The 16,967-nt window shown below is 38.5% G+C and overlaps 1 protein-coding gene across 6 annotated transcripts in view; it reads left to right on the top strand.

Moving 5' to 3' along the window:
• Positions 1-16,967, top strand: part of FRMD4A (FERM domain containing 4A) — a 583,773-nt gene that overhangs the window by 464,838 nt on the left and 101,968 nt on the right. For all 6 annotated transcript variants that reach the window (XM_077472972.1, XM_077472971.1, XM_077472970.1 and 3 more), the window contains exons 8-9: positions 15,066-15,149; positions 15,920-15,985. In XM_077472972.1, coding sequence (XP_077329098.1) covers positions 15,066-15,149; positions 15,920-15,985 — 150 coding nt within the window. The remainder of the gene's footprint in view (positions 1-15,065; positions 15,150-15,919; positions 15,986-16,967) is intronic.

Below are 16,967 nucleotides of genomic sequence, written 5' to 3'. Positions count from 1 at the left end.
CAATATATCATTTAGTGACAACTTTGTGCAAAAAAAAAAAAGTTTGTAATATTCCCGCAACTTGTGGCAAAATATAAAATATTCCATGGACTCAACATGCCTCTCAGTAAATAGCTTGGGGTGTCTACTTTCCAAAATGGGGTCATTTTGGGGGGTTTTGTGCTATTTTGGCATTTTATGGCCTTCGAAACTGTGATAGGTAGTGAGGAGTTAAATCAAAAATTTGCACCCTTAGAAATCCTGAAGGTGGTGATTGGTTTTCGGGGTGCCGTGCGCGACTAGACTCCCAAAAAGTCCCACACATGTGGTATCCCCATACTCGGGAGAAGTAGCGGAATATATTTTGGGGTGCAATTCCACATATAACTATGGCATGTGTGAGCAATATATCATTTAGTGACAACTTTTTGTAAAAAAATTTTTTTTTTTTGTCATTATTCAATCCCTTAGGACAAAAAAAATAAATATTCAATGGGCTCAACATACCCATCAGCAATTTCCTTGGGGTGTCTACTTTCCAAAATGGAGTCATTTGGGGGGGATTTGTACTGCCCTGCCATTTTAGCACCTCAAGAAATGAGATCGGCAGTCATAAATTAAAAGCTGTGTAAATTCCAGAAAATGTACTCTAGTTTGTAGACGCTATAACTTTTGCGCAAACCAAAAAATATACGCTTATTGACATTTTTTTTACTAAAGACATGTGGCTGAATAAATTTTGCCCTCAATGTATGACTAAAATTTAGTTTATTCGATTTTTCTTATAACAAAAAGAAGAAAATATCTTTTTTTTTCAAAATTTTCGCTCTTTTTCCATTTATATCGCAAAAAAAAAAAAATCGCAGAGGCAATCAAATACCATCAAAAGAAAGCTCTATTTGTGGGAAGAAAAGGACGCAAATTTCGTTTGGGTGCAATATTGCATGACCGCGCAATTACCAGTTAAAGCAGCGCAGTGCGAAATTGGAAAAAGACCTCTGGTCCTTAAGGTGTTTATTGGTCCGGGGCTGAAGTGGTTAATTAAACAAGCTTAAATTAAAAGCTGATTGGCTATGGTGCACAGCTGAACCAGATTTTGAACTTTCCAATTTTAGTAAATCAACCCCAAAGTGCAATTTCACTTTTGATGAGAAAAAAAACAATCCCATATAACATTACGTATATCTTAATGTTAAACTGCTAGTGGATCTTCCTTATAGCATATGTAACAATACAAAGACTGTTTATGCTCATGCCATACAGGAAATATGTAAAGTCACCAGACAGCGAAAGCTTGTATGGGAGAGGGAGTCCTTGTAGCAGCTGACATAGATGTACAATGGACAGCAGCTGTCAGTTGTTCATTTACGATGCACAGAACCTACCACATCAATGATCCTGTTTCTTAATTTGACATTTATGTTTTTCTTCTTCACGTATTTACATATGTAACACCCCCTTCCCATGAAATAAGCCTGCCATAAGAGAAATATAGGGACTCATTGCTGAGCTTGTTTTGAAAAATTTGTAGTTACCTTCGTCATACACAGATCCTCTGATTTCAATCCTTCCTGAGTCAATGACCCAAATTATGTTTGCATTTGTTAACTCAAAAAAACTAAAATAAAGATCCTGTTCCTTTAGAGCATGGTACACGGCACAGTGCTTGTGATGTGTCATTTGGTCCCCTCTAACACCTGAAATACCTGGCTGATCCTTCCAGTTTCTACCCTCCCCTCTGTACACTGACCATGATATATCAGGGTTGCTGAGCCCTGACACCGTTGTCAATGCACATGCCTCCGTCATAGGCTGCTATCTGCAGCTCTCCTGTGTCTCCCTCTGCCATTCTCCTCCCCCTCCCCTCCCTGCCTGTCATCTCTAACTATCACTGATATGCTCCTCTCCACACTGCTTTAAAACGAACTGATCTGTATATCTTCTCCTCTGTCACATAAAAAGCTGTGTCCTAGTGCCTATGTTCTATATAAAGAAAACAATTTCTACCTGCTTTAACAGTGTCTTCCAGCGATCACATGACTCCAGGCTCTCTGCTCCTTTCCTCCGCTGCTCCCTGGCTGACGTTAGCAGGGGAATCTTGGCCCTGCCTACTGGAGATATCAGACAGGGAGAGCAGACAGCCTGGAGTTATCTTATCGCTGGAAGACAATGTTAAAACAGGTAGAGATCAGGTAAAGCTTAACAACCACTTTAAAGAAATAAAAGTAAAGGAGAAAAGTCAGGACTTATCTTCATGCATGTTCCAGTTCACTGATTTAGTACTAAAGGAGTTGGTCATCATGACAGTCAGGCCATTAGCACATTCAGAAAGAGAGGTCAGCAATGGCAGCTCCTATGATTCTCTCATCACAGGTTTCCTTTAAAATGCAGTTATGCTATTAAAATAAAAAGAACAGGGGGTTACAGGTTGGGTACTGCAGAAAGCAGTTTTTCTAAAATATTTAATAGCCCCATCTTACTTTCAAAAAATAAATGTTTTTTTTTTTCCTTTTTGGTCCCCATGGTGAACTTAGAACAAACTCCATCATAGTTTGGATTCATTTTTTCTTTAAAAGAGAATACTTTCAAAATGCTTCTGCAACCTAGCTCAGAGGAAAGCAGTATCGAAGGTAGTTCTCAAATGACTGGGGTACTTCTCCCCCCCCCCCCCCCCCCCAAGCGCCGTTTTTTACTAGAAGGCCCCATCACAGTGATTTAATGATAGTTGTTTTTGACAGCATTGCCATTACCAACAGAACATAGTTCAAACACTTGACAGCTGGCTGAATCCAGGCTCTCAATTTTATGTGTAGTCTATACCAAGAAAACTGACAGCACTGCGAGAAAAGAAAGTATAGCCCAAGTAGTAAGTACTTTGAGCATTCACCGCACAGCTCTCATTATAGTTCTCTTGTGTTCTGTGTTCTTCAGATCTGCAGTTACTTGATGGTACAGTTCAATCCAAGACAGCTAAGGCACCAAGTTAGTCAGGAAGACTATAACTGTTTAAGCTTAAACTAGACCTGAAGGCAAGATTTTTTTTCTCATTTTGGATAGAGTGAAGGTAGAGGTATATTCCTTGTGGGCAAATTTCTCTGCACTTCCTGTCCCATAGGCACAACAGAAAGTGAGAGGAAATTTCTCCAAAGTGATGAAAATACCTGTTTGTCACCAGAACTAGTGACCCATTGGAAGAATACCCCTGTGTTCCTTTTTGGTGAAACACAAAATTTGGTATTTTCTTTCACTTTCACTCTTTTGTGATAACAGTCCCCAGGTAAAATGGACAGAGCAAATTTTATTATATTTATTACCTCTCACAAATATCACAGTGCTCCCCCTGAAAAGTCTTCATCTGCTTTTTTTCTCTATAATGACAAAGCCATCTTTATTTAGGCATCATCCAGGGTCAGGATATACTTCCTGGACTGAGATGCCAGCTCAGAGACATCACAGTCATATAAATCCTGAAGTGCCTTTGCAGTTCATGGCTTTGTTTACAAATGTCTGACAAAGATCAGTCCCTCCTGCATCTCGTCTTGTGTCTTCCTGCCATGTTACAATGTTGCAGTCTTATCACTGCAGAATGAGAAAAGGCTGCCTCCCACCTGCAGCAGGGAAGAGCTCCATTCACATTTAGGGAAATAGTGCAAGAATCTGAGGCACCCAGCAGCTGGAATGACGGGTATTTGCAAATAACTGTTGATGACCTGCCTGTAGCAAAGTAATGGCAGGCTCACAGTGGCTGCAGCTGTCAATAGCTGTTTGGATGTATTTGGACATCCACTGATTACCAGTGGTTTTCGTTTCGGGGCACAGTCTGTCTTCAGGTAATCGTGGTCACAAGCAGCAGCTGCCATCAGTCTGCCATGGTTTTGTATACAGTGATCCTATGCAATTTATTGCAAATACCTGTTATTCTGGCTCCTGGAAGCCTTGGAATATTTCCAATATATAATGTTGCAATTCACAGTATAGTACTAATCGCAGGTGTAAGTGGGGCCTTAAAGTTGAGCTCTGGGATGAGCAAATATTGTCTAGATACAAGAGATATGTCTATTTTTACTCGACGTGAAATTCTAGTCGAACTTTAACTTAAATGAAACTTTCGCCCACCCCATTCTAAGATTATTCTATCTACCCTGTGAAAGGAAAGATGCCTGTACTTAGCTATTCTGAAGCCGCTCTGGTCACAGGATCGGCTCCCAGTGCTGGTTTTCAGTGTAGAGGAGGGACGGCCAACAGTGACTGCAGAGCCTAGCTGATGACTTCACTCATAGGCTTACTATAGGGCAGCCGTTGTTGGCTGTCCCTCCTCTACACCAGGGATTTCCAAACTAAGGCCCTCCAGCTGTTGCAGAACTACATGTCCCATGAAGCATTGTAAAACTCTAACATCCACAGACATGACAAGGCATGATAGGAATTATAGTTCATAGACAAGTTGAGGGCCATAGTTTGGAGACCCCTGCACTACACTGAAGCTGGTGCTGGGACCTGATCATGTGACTGGACTTGAGCGGCTTCGGAATAGGAAAGTATAGGCATCTTTTATTTCAAGGGTAGTCTAAGAATGGGGGTGGCAGTAGGTTTGGCTTTAGTTCATTCATTTATTTATTTCCGGTACTTAAAAATTGCCGTCAATTTCCGCAGCACTTTATATATGTAATATACATTCACATCAATCCCTGCCCTCAAGGAGCTTACAATCTAAGGTCTCTAGCTCACATTCATATATGCAGTACATAATAGGGCCAATTTAGACTCTCCTCTGTGTAGGTACTTCCTTTAACCCCCCTGAAGGTCTTCCTGAGTCTGGCTCGGGGTGGAATTTTTGTACCATTAGCGGTAACCCCGAGCCAGACTCGGGACTGCATCGCTGGATCCAGGAGGACGCTTACTTACCTTCTCCCTCGGATCTAGCGTTGTCTCCCCGCTGTACGAGCGAGCCGTGTCTCGCTCGATCTATCACGGAGCCGATCTCCGTTCCCTGCGAGCGTTGCGACGCACGGAGACAGAGATCGGCGCCAAATTCAAAAAGTGAAACACACAGTATACATACAGTATAATGTAATCTTACAGAATACATTGCTGTATGTAAATATTTCACATCCCCTTTGTCCCTAGTGGTCTGTCCAGTGTCCTGCATGCAGTTTTATATTATAAAAACTGTTCTTTATGCCTGGAAACTGGAGATTGTCCATAGCAACCAAAACTGTCCCTTTATATCAAAAATGGTTTTAGACCAGCTAGAAAATAGCGATAATAAATTGGAATCACTCGCAGAATTGAGCGACAGCGATTTGTGGGGAGATCCGTCATCAAATATTGAAAAGTAATGACAGTGACAATTCTGCAACTGAGCAAATTTCAGTGTTTTTGATTTGATTACATTATTGAATAATTTTTATTATTGTTATATTATTATTTGGTACAATTATTTATAGTTATTTATTATATTATAATTTATGATTTCATTTTTCAAACTTTATTATACCCAGGATGTCTGCTAGACTCTGGTTTGGACAGATTTAAGAGAGTTATTCCTAAGAATTACAGGACAATATACAATATAAAACGCCAAATTTTCATTCAAAATAATTGTACCGCTTTTAGCACCTAAAATCCGAAATAATCGTACCGCCAGGGAGGTTAATAAAGACCGGTCACTTCTGCTCTGTCATCTTGTACAACTAGCGGGGATAAAAGCTCACCCGCTAGCACCCAAAAAGCGCCGCTAATACGAGCGGCGCTTTACCTCTGGCGCTGCACGGCCCCAGTGTGAAAGTAGCCTGAGATTTCTTGCTGTGAGTAACTGCATTTTACATATTTTAATTGCGATAAATTGTTAGGCAATACACATTAAATAAATTAAACAAAGTTTGCAGGGCAAAATGCAGTGCGCAGCACGGAAAAAGAGCAAGTAAGCAGTGAGAATTGTGATAAGCATAGGCTAGATTTGAACTTAAATACCACTTTGACTGTCACGCACAGTTACAGAAAAAAAAATCAGTAAATACAATAGACTTGTTTAAGGTACATGTCCAAACCTGACTACAGAGATTACTTAGCAGGAGCCCAACTTCTATGTACTGCATATCTTATTATATACATTTCACCTCGTGAATTAAACAACAAAGAAAATAATATCATTCTTTGAAAAGTCATAGAAATATGTATGCACAGTCGGGTTTTGGTTCCTTATCGTAAAACGCTGTGATTATAGAGTATGTATGGTGTTTGCCCAGGCTGGGCTTCATATCAAGATGCAATATGCATTTGTCAATCTGGTTATACATTCCACAGTGCAACATATTCAGAATTGTATGTTGTCACTTTGACAGTGGCTGTCAAAGCACTTGGTTTTCTCTGCTTGATATATTAAATATTAAAATGCATGTGCTGTCAAAACTTTTTTTGTTTGAATGGAGTAGAAAAGGGTTAGAATCCATGACACTTTTTTTTTTTGCTATCTGCTTTCCTAATGACAATATTCATCCTCTCTTTTTTTTTTCTGGGGATAATTGGATTTTCAGGACAGGAAGTGAAGGAAAATCTCCAAAACAGGACAAAAGCAACAAAATATTTTTTTTTAACACTTTCCCTACTGTAAAGACTAAGAAGAAAAGTTTAAGCTATATATATGATATAATTCATATTTTATGAGCCAAGTCTGGTAAAGTTCCTTTGAAACAAAACATCTTGTGGGAGATTTACTAAAACTGGGGCACTGTGCGTTGTAGCCAATCAGCTTCCAAATTCAGCTTGTTCAGGTAAGCTTTGACAATAAAACCTGGAAGATGATTGGTTTCTTTGCAGAGATGCACCAGATTTTGCACTCTCCAGTTTTTGTAAATCCCACCCCTTGTGTGAATGGACTTTGATGGAAGCAACCATTTCCGGACTTATACAGCACATATTATTTCCAGAGCAATGGAATGATAGTGAATGGACTCACCTATTCACTAGAACAAGTTTTTGGAATACCTGCTTCTATCAGAAGAGCTTGTTCCCTCAAACCTTGTTAAATTTTGTTCATTATGTTGTTTTTTCAAAGTTTAGGAAATCTCAGTCTGTGATTTACTATATTCCATTTCAAAGGATGATGTGCATTTATATTTTACCTGGTAGCTCCAGTGTATTCCTCAAACTTTTCTAAAATATTGAAACATTTAATAATCATATTAAGGAAGTTAATTATTCTTCCAGCATGGTTCTGAATAGGGGAAAATACTCAGAAGAACATAGGAAGAACATAGACTTTATGTTCATTGTGCTTCTTGTGAGTGACAAACCAATAAACCACTATATTGAAACAGATTGGCACCACTCTAAGCCTGTAGTATTAGTCTCCCAGTTTATGCTCTGTATATAGATGCTGGCAGAGGCAGAGCACATCTCACTTTAAGCCCTTGTACACCCGGTCGGAGAATCCGTCGGAATGTGTCCTATCGGACCGTGTCGTCGGATAATCCGACTGTGTGTGGTATGCATCGGACTGATTCCGTCCGAATATCCGTCCGACCCAATTTTCCAACATGTTGGAAATATTTCCCGACCAACTGGGCCAATCGGACATACTCTGATCATGTGTAGAGAATTTTGATCGGACCAAGTGCCACGCATGCTCAGATCAAATTCCTACATCAAAGCTATTGGCTACTAGCCTGAATGTAGTCCCATCATAACGAAATTACGTCATCACGTTCTGAAAGATCGGATTTATCGACAGCTTTGTCCGACCGTGTGTATGCAACAGTTTCGGACAAGATCCGACGGACAAAATCCGACGGGCAAAATCCGACGGATTTGGTTGTGGAAATCTCTGACCGTGTGTACAGGGGCTTAGATACAATATGCCACACACTGTATTCAATTCCAGTCTGAATTAAATGAAAGACAGGCTTAAGTTCAAATCCCTGTCCATCGGTCACTGCGCTCTAACTTGCTTAACTCATATTGGGCTGAATCATATGAATCAATAAACCGCTATGTCCAGCATACTGGTCATCGTAGCATCATAGCATAGATGCTAAAGCATTGCAGACATATTTGTACATTGCAACAAAGATTTTAAAATAAGATTATTGTATATGCATTGGCAGTCATGTATGAGCCCTAAAGCCTACATGCAAGCAATGCTTTCTTGGGGCTAGCTGGAAATTGTAAAGGGTTAAATGGTTCAATTTAGGGGCAAGCAAATGGGTGTGTGCTTAATGGTTTCTTTGATTTTTTTAGATTACCCAAAAGTTTCTTTGTGCCATTTAACAGTAGAAGGAATTCCATTTGTGGTGGCCTGGGGACAGTATTTACAGTCCACACCCATTAGTTACCAATGAACAGAATAAAATTTACTAAAATTTCTACACAAATTAACACACTGCTGTCCTAAGCATTGCTATAATACCCTGGAACAAATAAATGTCTTGTGAATGGTATTAGTACTTTGGTCACTCAATGGGGTTGATTTACTAAAGGCTTCACTTTGCAAGGGAAGTTGCACTTTGTATGAGATTGTTTCCCGGAGCTTAGTGCATGAGATAAAACCCTGTTGACTACCATCATTCAATCATGTGGAAGCAAGAATACAGTTTTTCTCTTGCATGTTATTGGGTATTCTTTGCAAGGGAAATGTGACCACATTTGCTAAGATCCCTTGTAAAGTGCAACTTCCCAGTTTAGCCTATTTGAATTTTGTAAATCAACCCCAATGTGAGTTACTAAAAACCAGCCAACGCTATTCACACATCTGAAAGTTTGGGGTGTCAATTTAACATCTAATTTTCGGTTTCTCAAAAAATTCTCTAGTTTTTACCAACCCTTATAAAAGTAACAGATTCTTTTTTTTTTTTTTTTTTTTACTTTATCCTTTATTAAATTTTTTACATATTTTAACAAAATTAATAATACTTATTATACATACATTATTTTATCTATTGTCTTTTACGTTACCAATCAATTACTTATTTAATCCCCATACGTTAATATTTAATGGGTAAAAAGAAAAAACATCCTAAAAACAAAGAGGGAGAATAAGCAAAGAGACACAACAGGAGGCCACAGATCTGGCGACCCATCTCAAAATTTTCCTTTTATCCCTATTTATAATTTTTTTTTACCTCTACTTTATTTCTGTTGTCCCCTCCCTCTCCCTCCCCTACTAGTACCAATGCATCTTCGCTTATTATTGCTTTATTATATTTTCCTTCCATCCAGGGTCTCCACATCCCATCGAACTCCTTAAGGTTGAGTCTCTTTACATATGCTGCTCTCTTTTTAGGAAGGGTTTCATTTACTGTGTCTATCCAGTTTCTTACTGTGAGAGTTACTAAAAACCAGCCAACACTATTCACTTCACACATCTGAAAGTTTGGGGTGTCAATTTAACATTTCATTTTCAGTTTCTCGTAAAATTCTCTAGTTTTTACCAACCCTTATAAAAGTAACAGATTCTACTCACTGGCCTCACAGACCTGGAAAACAATACAAGAGATTTTGAATTGGGAGGTGATGGGTGAGGGATGAAAGAGATGGAAGTCATTTTGAGGGATTTATATGCAGAGAAAGTACACAGCTCAATGGTTCCCTCAAAGAAAGCCTGCATAAGCATTTGGCCAGATCAAGCTGCATAGATATCTAAAAGGATGCATTCAGCTGCATTTTGGTAGGGTACCATATTTATACTGGACACTTTGAGTACTGCTAATGAGGGAATCAATATTTTATTTATTGTGGACACATCAAAAGCAGCCTCTCTTCTAGGCCAATTTCCAATGAAGCAGCTGTCTCCTTTGAGTTAAACTCCATACATACTAAAGATTTACTTGAGCATTTATATTGGCCTTTCTGCATGTAAAAAACATCTGAATGGACAAGCAATGATCCAAGGTTACTCAATGCATACATTTGTTGATGGCTCTAGTGTGGTCTGTGTCCATAGATTTCCAGTAGAGTAGGATCTGTATACTGAATATATACATATACTGTATATCTATATATAACACGTAGAAAGATGATGTCATTAAACAAATCCCATGTGTACGAGCTTTTCTTATAAAATACTTAGGGCTGGATTCACCATAATTAACCATAATACACAGTAGGCTTGTCAGCAGCTCATGATATATACATCGGCTTTACAATTGCAAAATTGATTTATATATAAAGTATTTATTCTAGAAAGAGACATTTTTAAAACTTAACTATTGTTTCTTCATCAAAAAAAAAACATAGAGGAAAAGAAAAATCCAATCAATTTTGTGTGAATACACCTTGTTAGAGTAGGTCTGTGTCTTTAGGCTGCAGAGGCACTGAAGTAGCTTTTTCCTGTATGGTCATTGTGTCACACTTTTTCTCATCATCAGCAGAAATATAGTAATCTCATATATGTTTTATTGGCATAAAATTGTTTAGGACTAGTGTATATGGCATTTGTAATAGGTGTAATCCCAGCAGATGTGTTTTAGGTGCCCATAGTTGTACCTAAAGTCTCCAGTGGTAGAATTCCAGAGTGGCCAATATTCATACTTTAGCCTTGTTTCTCTGTTTTAAGTATGAAATAGATCTTCCCAATATAAATGGTAGTGTCTCCCCCTTTCGTGGCTATTGCTATCTCATATGTATGTAGTTCTAGCAATGCAGTCAACCCACCTGCTGAAAGCTCCATTCATTTCTTATATCTAAAGCCAAAGGGGATAAAAATTGTGACAGCAAAGGCAGAGGCAGCTGTGAGATTTATACACTGGTCTCCTTAAAAGTTACAAGCAGAGGTCAAAATAAGGGAGACTTTGCTTTAAAGGCAATACAAATAGCAGAATTAAAGGAGGTCATAAAAAAGTCAACCTGAAGATGGAAAGTCACATGAATGGTTCAGAATTATAATGATTGAACACTAGCACCGAAACAAGGCTCTTCATATACTCAGCCACAAAGCTCCATAAGCTACTACTTCTCATGTCCTAATTCTATTCTGAAGGTGCTTCATGGATAAAACAGTTGTAGGGAAAAATCAGATAGAAACTCATCAAAAGAAACCAGCTTAAACCGTAATACAAGTCAAACAGGTTCTTTGAGCCGTCCAATGAAAAACATCAATAAACTTGGGAAACAAGTATATTTCATGTTTTATTATGTGTAGCCGAGACATAGAATAGGTGAAGTATGATCCTTTAATATCAGCTCTCTAATAACAGGGCTACTTTTATAAGGAAACAATAGAGATGGTAAATAGGGGCCTGGCTTCTTTAAGCCACAGAGAACATGGCTGTGACTACACAAAGCTGTCTTTTGTTTTCCCTTTTTTCTCATCCTTACCGATTTACACTCTGAGCTTTTTTTGCTTCAGCTGGTAATGAGTCTGTGTGATATACATAAGTAACAAAAACGAGAACTCCCATTGAATGCAGCTTGCTGAAAATCACACACTCTGTGAAACTGAGCATTTATTGGTTTTCAGTTTTATGATCACTGTGTTATTTCTGGCTCCTCTAATAGATTTGAAAAATGGTTCAAATATGTTACTAAGGACATTCACACTTACTCAGCAGTTTTAAGCATGCTGCAGAGCACATTTGGTGGAATTCCCATTCCACTGAGCCTGGCTGTGCAGTGGCTGACTTCACATGTTGAAATGTTAATCCCTTCCTTGCCAAAGCAATCACAAGTCCGCTACAGTTTACATTCTTTAGCTCAAAAAGCATTGTGGGTAGCCGTCGGAAACTTTATACAACTCTTACAGACTTGGAATTAGATGCATATCCACACATACACATAAATAGAAAGATAATTAGATAGAAAGCAAAGATAGATAGATAGATAGATAGATAGATAGATAGATAGATAGATAGATAGATAGATAGATAGATAGATAGATAGATAGATGGATAAAAAAGTTTGATTTAGTTGTTAAACAACCTTATTTCTCATAATTGATTATTATTATTATTATTTATTGTATTATTAATAGTTACCTACAAGGCAGGAAATGGGCAAATTACATGTTAAAGATCAAAGATCTAAATCAATAACACTCAACAGATACAGACACTTTGTTAGCTCTAATGTTCATTTTAATAATTGCTTAGGAAATGGTGAATTTACTGAAGCTGGAGACTGCCAAGTACACAAACACGTACATAACATGATTGACTCAGATTTGTGTAGGTGATGGCTTCCTCTAACAAGAAAGATACTTCCAGTAATAAAGCACAAGTCATTCTTTTTTGTTTTCAATAGAGAAATAAGAGTCAGAATGTTATTGCTTTTTAAAGCTGTCTGGTTCCTCAACAAAAACATTTCCCCTCACTTCCGGTCCCAGTAACAAAAAAATGAGAGGGTGTTGATGTCTCCTGGGCAGGAAGACACAGAGAGCAATGAAAACCTGACATATTTTCTAGTTACTCCACTCTACTTAATAAATGTGCTTTTGTTACTGCTTCTGACCTTTAAAGTGGTTGTAAACCTCTGACATGAAATATGAACAAAGTACAAAGTACCAGCTTCTATAGTGTGTACTTGTCTCTATCCAGAGCACAAAGTGTGATTTCTGTCTGCTGCCTCTTTCCCCTGCTCTGTGTTACTTCTGACAAGTTTTGCTGACACAAATGCCCTGTACACATGGTCGGACTTTCCGACGGAAAATGTGCAATCGGACTGTGTTGTTAGAAATTCCGACCGTGTGTGGGCTCCATCTGACTTTTTCCGTCCGAATTTCTGACACACAAAGTTTGAGATCTGGATCTAAAATTGTCTGACTACAAATTCCGATCGTTTAAATTCCGATCGTGTGTAGACAATTCCGACGCACAAAGTGCCACGCATGCTCAGAATGAATTACACGACAAAAGCTATTGGCTACTGGCCTCTTTATAGTCCCGTTGTACGTGTTGTACGTCACCTCGTTCTGAACGATCGGATTTTCCAACAATTTTGTGCGACCGTGTGTATGCAAGACAAGTTTGGGCCAAAATCCGTCTGAAAAAATGGATTTTGTTGTCGGAATGTCCGACTGTTTGTTGCATAAGAGAAAAAAGGTGACAAGGGAGGGAGCTCAAGCACACATTTGTTGGGCACCATTATAATCCCTAGCTCCAACCCCATACTTATACTCTATAAAATCAGGGATGAGGTGCCAGATCTATTGAGGTCACTCAACCCACACCCTGTCACCACACAACCTATGATTCACAGCATCAGCTCTATTTCTGTGTGCTGTGTGAAGGGTGGGGGTCCCTTCTTTCTGAAAGCTCAGACAAGCTGTATAAATTCTTCACTTTGAACTTACGTAGAGAAGAGAAGGTGCAAATAAAAAGGTACAACTCATGTAGCAAGATTTGTTTTATCCCTGCGTATCACCTGAGGCTAGTTTTTTTCACTGGGAATTTGTAAAGGTTTACAATCACTTTAAAAGAGATATCCTTATGGATCCTGTCCATTTTATACCTTGCTACCAAGACAAGATTTAAGGGTGGACACCAACAGTAACAAAAATGTGACTGTGACCCTGTGATGTGCAAAGAGGCTATAGTGAGCCCCATCTTCCCCACCTCCATGAAGCGCCTTTTTATGATCAGTCCCCTCTTTCCTGGGGCCCAAGCCTACAGAGGAACCCCATCTTCCAGGGTATTGGAAAGGAAGCAAAGCCCCTTCACCACTTGCATGTGCCATTGCTCAGCACATGAGTAACAAACTGCAAGTTTTATTTGTTTAGGTCCATTTTATACCTTGCTACCAAGACAAGATTTAAGGGTGGACACCAACAGTAACGAAAATGTGACTGTGACCCTGTAATGTGTGAGGAGGCTATAGTGAGCCCCATCTTCCCCACCTCCATGAAGCACCTTTTTATGACCAGTCCCCCCTTTCCTGGGGCCCAAGCCTACAGAGGAACCCCATCTTCCAGGGTATTGGAAAGGAAGAAAAGCCCCTTCACCACTTGCATGTGCCATTGCTCAGTACATGAGTAACAAATTTCAAGTTTTATTTGTTTAGGTTTTCAGTGGGCTTCATCGGTGGTGTCCGGAAGGGATATAGATCATTAATATATTCAGATATAATTTATTACTGTCTCTGCTCAGCTTGGGAAAGTGACCCCACACTTCCTGTTTCCTGTCTCCTGTCCCAGTGACACCCTTAAACATATAAGCTGTCACAACTGAGAGAAATTCAGGAAAATCACCCCAAAGGGGATACAGACAGTGACAAAACATGGCAGAGGCTTTAATGCCTCGTTACTTTACTTCAAAACGTTGGTTTACTGCTGTTGGTGTCTCGACTCCCCTCGCTTCTTGTCCCAGCAACTTTCTGACAAGGGAGATGAAAAACAGGGAAGCATAATAAAAAAATGGCAGTGGTTCTCCATCTACACTGTACACAATTACATTTTAAAAAAAGAACTAAAATATGTTTTAGTTGGAATCAGCATTTTTGAGTGAGTTTCAAGTAAGCAATTTATTCCTTCTGGATGTGTGGTCACTTGAAAATCTGCCACTTGCTTCACTGTACTATTTTGAAAACCTGGCAAATGACTGAAGAACTCTCATAGACTATCCTGCTGTACTGAGCAAGGAGGTTATACTTAGCACAGATGTCATATTAATCATCACTGGGTAGGTATTTGAAAATTGGTTACATGTTGGCAAGGCTTTGTCAAAATCTGCAGCATGCATAGCCAAAATATATTTTTTAGTTATGGGATAGCACGGGGTATATGTATTTTATTCGATTTTTTGCTGTCTGCGTATACTTAGGGAAATTTCCCTTTGCTTGCTGCCCCTGAGACACAACAGGAATTTTGTGTACATTTCCCAAAGCAATGGAAATTCTTTTGTTAAACAGTTGTCCCTAACAGATGTCCCAACTGACAATTTTCCCTTCACCTCTTGTTCTAGGGATATATCTAAAATATTGGATTTCCCGCTCCCTTTATATTTCAGTGACAATGGTCACCAGTACAAATAGAGGGGCGAATCTCCCCAATAGGGGAGACAGCAATACAAACTTGGCAGAGGGCTTATCAAAAACATAAAAGATTTTCCCAGAGATAAACATTAATTACTTACTCTCTTTTTGACTTCTCTCCTTAACAGTGATGAACTTACAAAATTAGATTTAAAGAAGCTGCCGGCACTTCCAACTCAGGCCCTAAAGGAACACCCTTCCCTTGCTTACTGGTAATAATTCTAGTCATTTAATAATGTTAAAGTGTCTAATTACACTTTCTTATTTATTTTTTTCCTTGCTTTAATCTATGTGTACTGCATTTCTAAGATATTAAAAAGAATTCCACTTCACATTGTTACATCTAACATACACATAAATTAACTCAAATGCAATAATAGAAAAACAGTTATTGGAATTCATTATACCAGTGTTTCTCAACTCCAGTCGTCAAGGCGCCTCAACAGGTCATGTTTTCAGGATTTTCCTCAGATGAAACAGCTGTGGTAATTACTAAGGCAGTGAAACGGATGAACTCACCTGTGCAAAATAATGGAAAGCCTGAAAACATGACCTGTTAGGGTGCCTTAAAGACTGGAGCTGAGAAACACTGCATTATACAATAGTTTTAATAATAGTAATAATATTTTTGCACATAACAGCTATACGATAGGAATTATTTATACAAAAAAAATGTAGTATGAAACCCAATAGATTTGGGTTGTTTATTTAATTCACTTTGTAGAGACATAATGGGGGTATTTACTAAAACTGGAGCACCCAAAATCTGGTGCAGCTATGCATCGTAGCTAATCAACGTCTAACCTCAGCTTGTTCAATTAAGCTTTGACAATAAAACCTGGAAGCTGATTGGTTTCTATGAAGCGCTGCACCAGATTTTGCACCATAATTTTTTAGTAAATCCTCCCAATGTATTTAAAATAACTGACTGCATGTGTATGCACAGCAATAACCATTGGTCTAAAACTTGTCTTTTTTTCAGTGAAGAGAGAGTTGTAGAATATTACAAGAAGTTAAATGGACAGACCAGAGGACAAGCTATTGTAAAGTAAGTTTTCTGTTACTAATACGTTTATATCATGTATACAGGGTTGCAATTATAATTAGGCACAATATGCAGAGGCATGAAGGCAGCTTTTCTCTGTACAATTGACAATCATGCATTTTCCCATCATTGCTGGAAATACAGTTATCTCATATAGGCGTATTACACATTGTCCCAGAATTTTTTAACAGGTTCAGAGCAGTAAATCAAGAAAATTTTATAAGAGGTGATGCCAGAAGAGCAATGTTGTTTTGAGCACTAAAGCCCATTTGCCTAAAGATCCAGTCCTGCATATATACAATATAAAAATAAATATATACATATATATATATAAAATTATATATATATATAATTATACAAATAGCAAAATCTAATGTGAAAATAAATGATACGGAGCCATAGCACACTATATGATATGTATGTATGATAATATTTAAAGACTACTTCCTTATAAATTATCTTTAACTAAAGCAAAATTCCATTCAATACTTACAGGAATTGGCCTGTAAGGGCATGTTTAATTTCTGGTTTTAATATGTGTTAAAGCAGAAACTCTGGAACTCTACCCTTGCAGTGGGTCCCACTCTCCTTTGCTCATTTTACATGGGGAAGATGAAAAGGTTATATACTTACCTTATTCCCAACCCCTGCAGGATATACCTTTTTGTGCAACTGGTTCCCTAAAGCCACTGGTTGCACCTCCCAGATGTCATCCTCTACAATGTACTTGTACAGTGGGCTGTACGCAGCACGTGTGGCTTCACAAACTTAGGGAAAGCACTGAAAAAATATGCTAGACATATAAAATGTATGTTAAAACCCTGTGTGTATTAACTCTAAGAACTGTTTCTATTACATCACCGGAAACAGATGCAAACTTTTCTTTAAGGCTGGCAATAGACAAAGCAATTTTCTGTCGAAAATTGCTCGGTTCTCCCATCAACACAGTCACTGTTGATAGGGGAATAACTCCTGTGGAGCCATT

This window comes from Lithobates pipiens, unplaced genomic scaffold (genome assembly GCF_037356315.1).
Source record: "Lithobates pipiens isolate NorthernLeopardFrog02 unplaced genomic scaffold, aLitPip1_a1.2 Scaffold_8, whole genome shotgun sequence".
Lineage (NCBI taxonomy): Eukaryota > Metazoa > Chordata > Amphibia > Anura > Ranidae > Lithobates > Lithobates pipiens.
The sequence above is the reverse complement of the archived record's forward strand: the minus strand, read 5'-3'. Positions and strand labels throughout refer to the sequence as shown.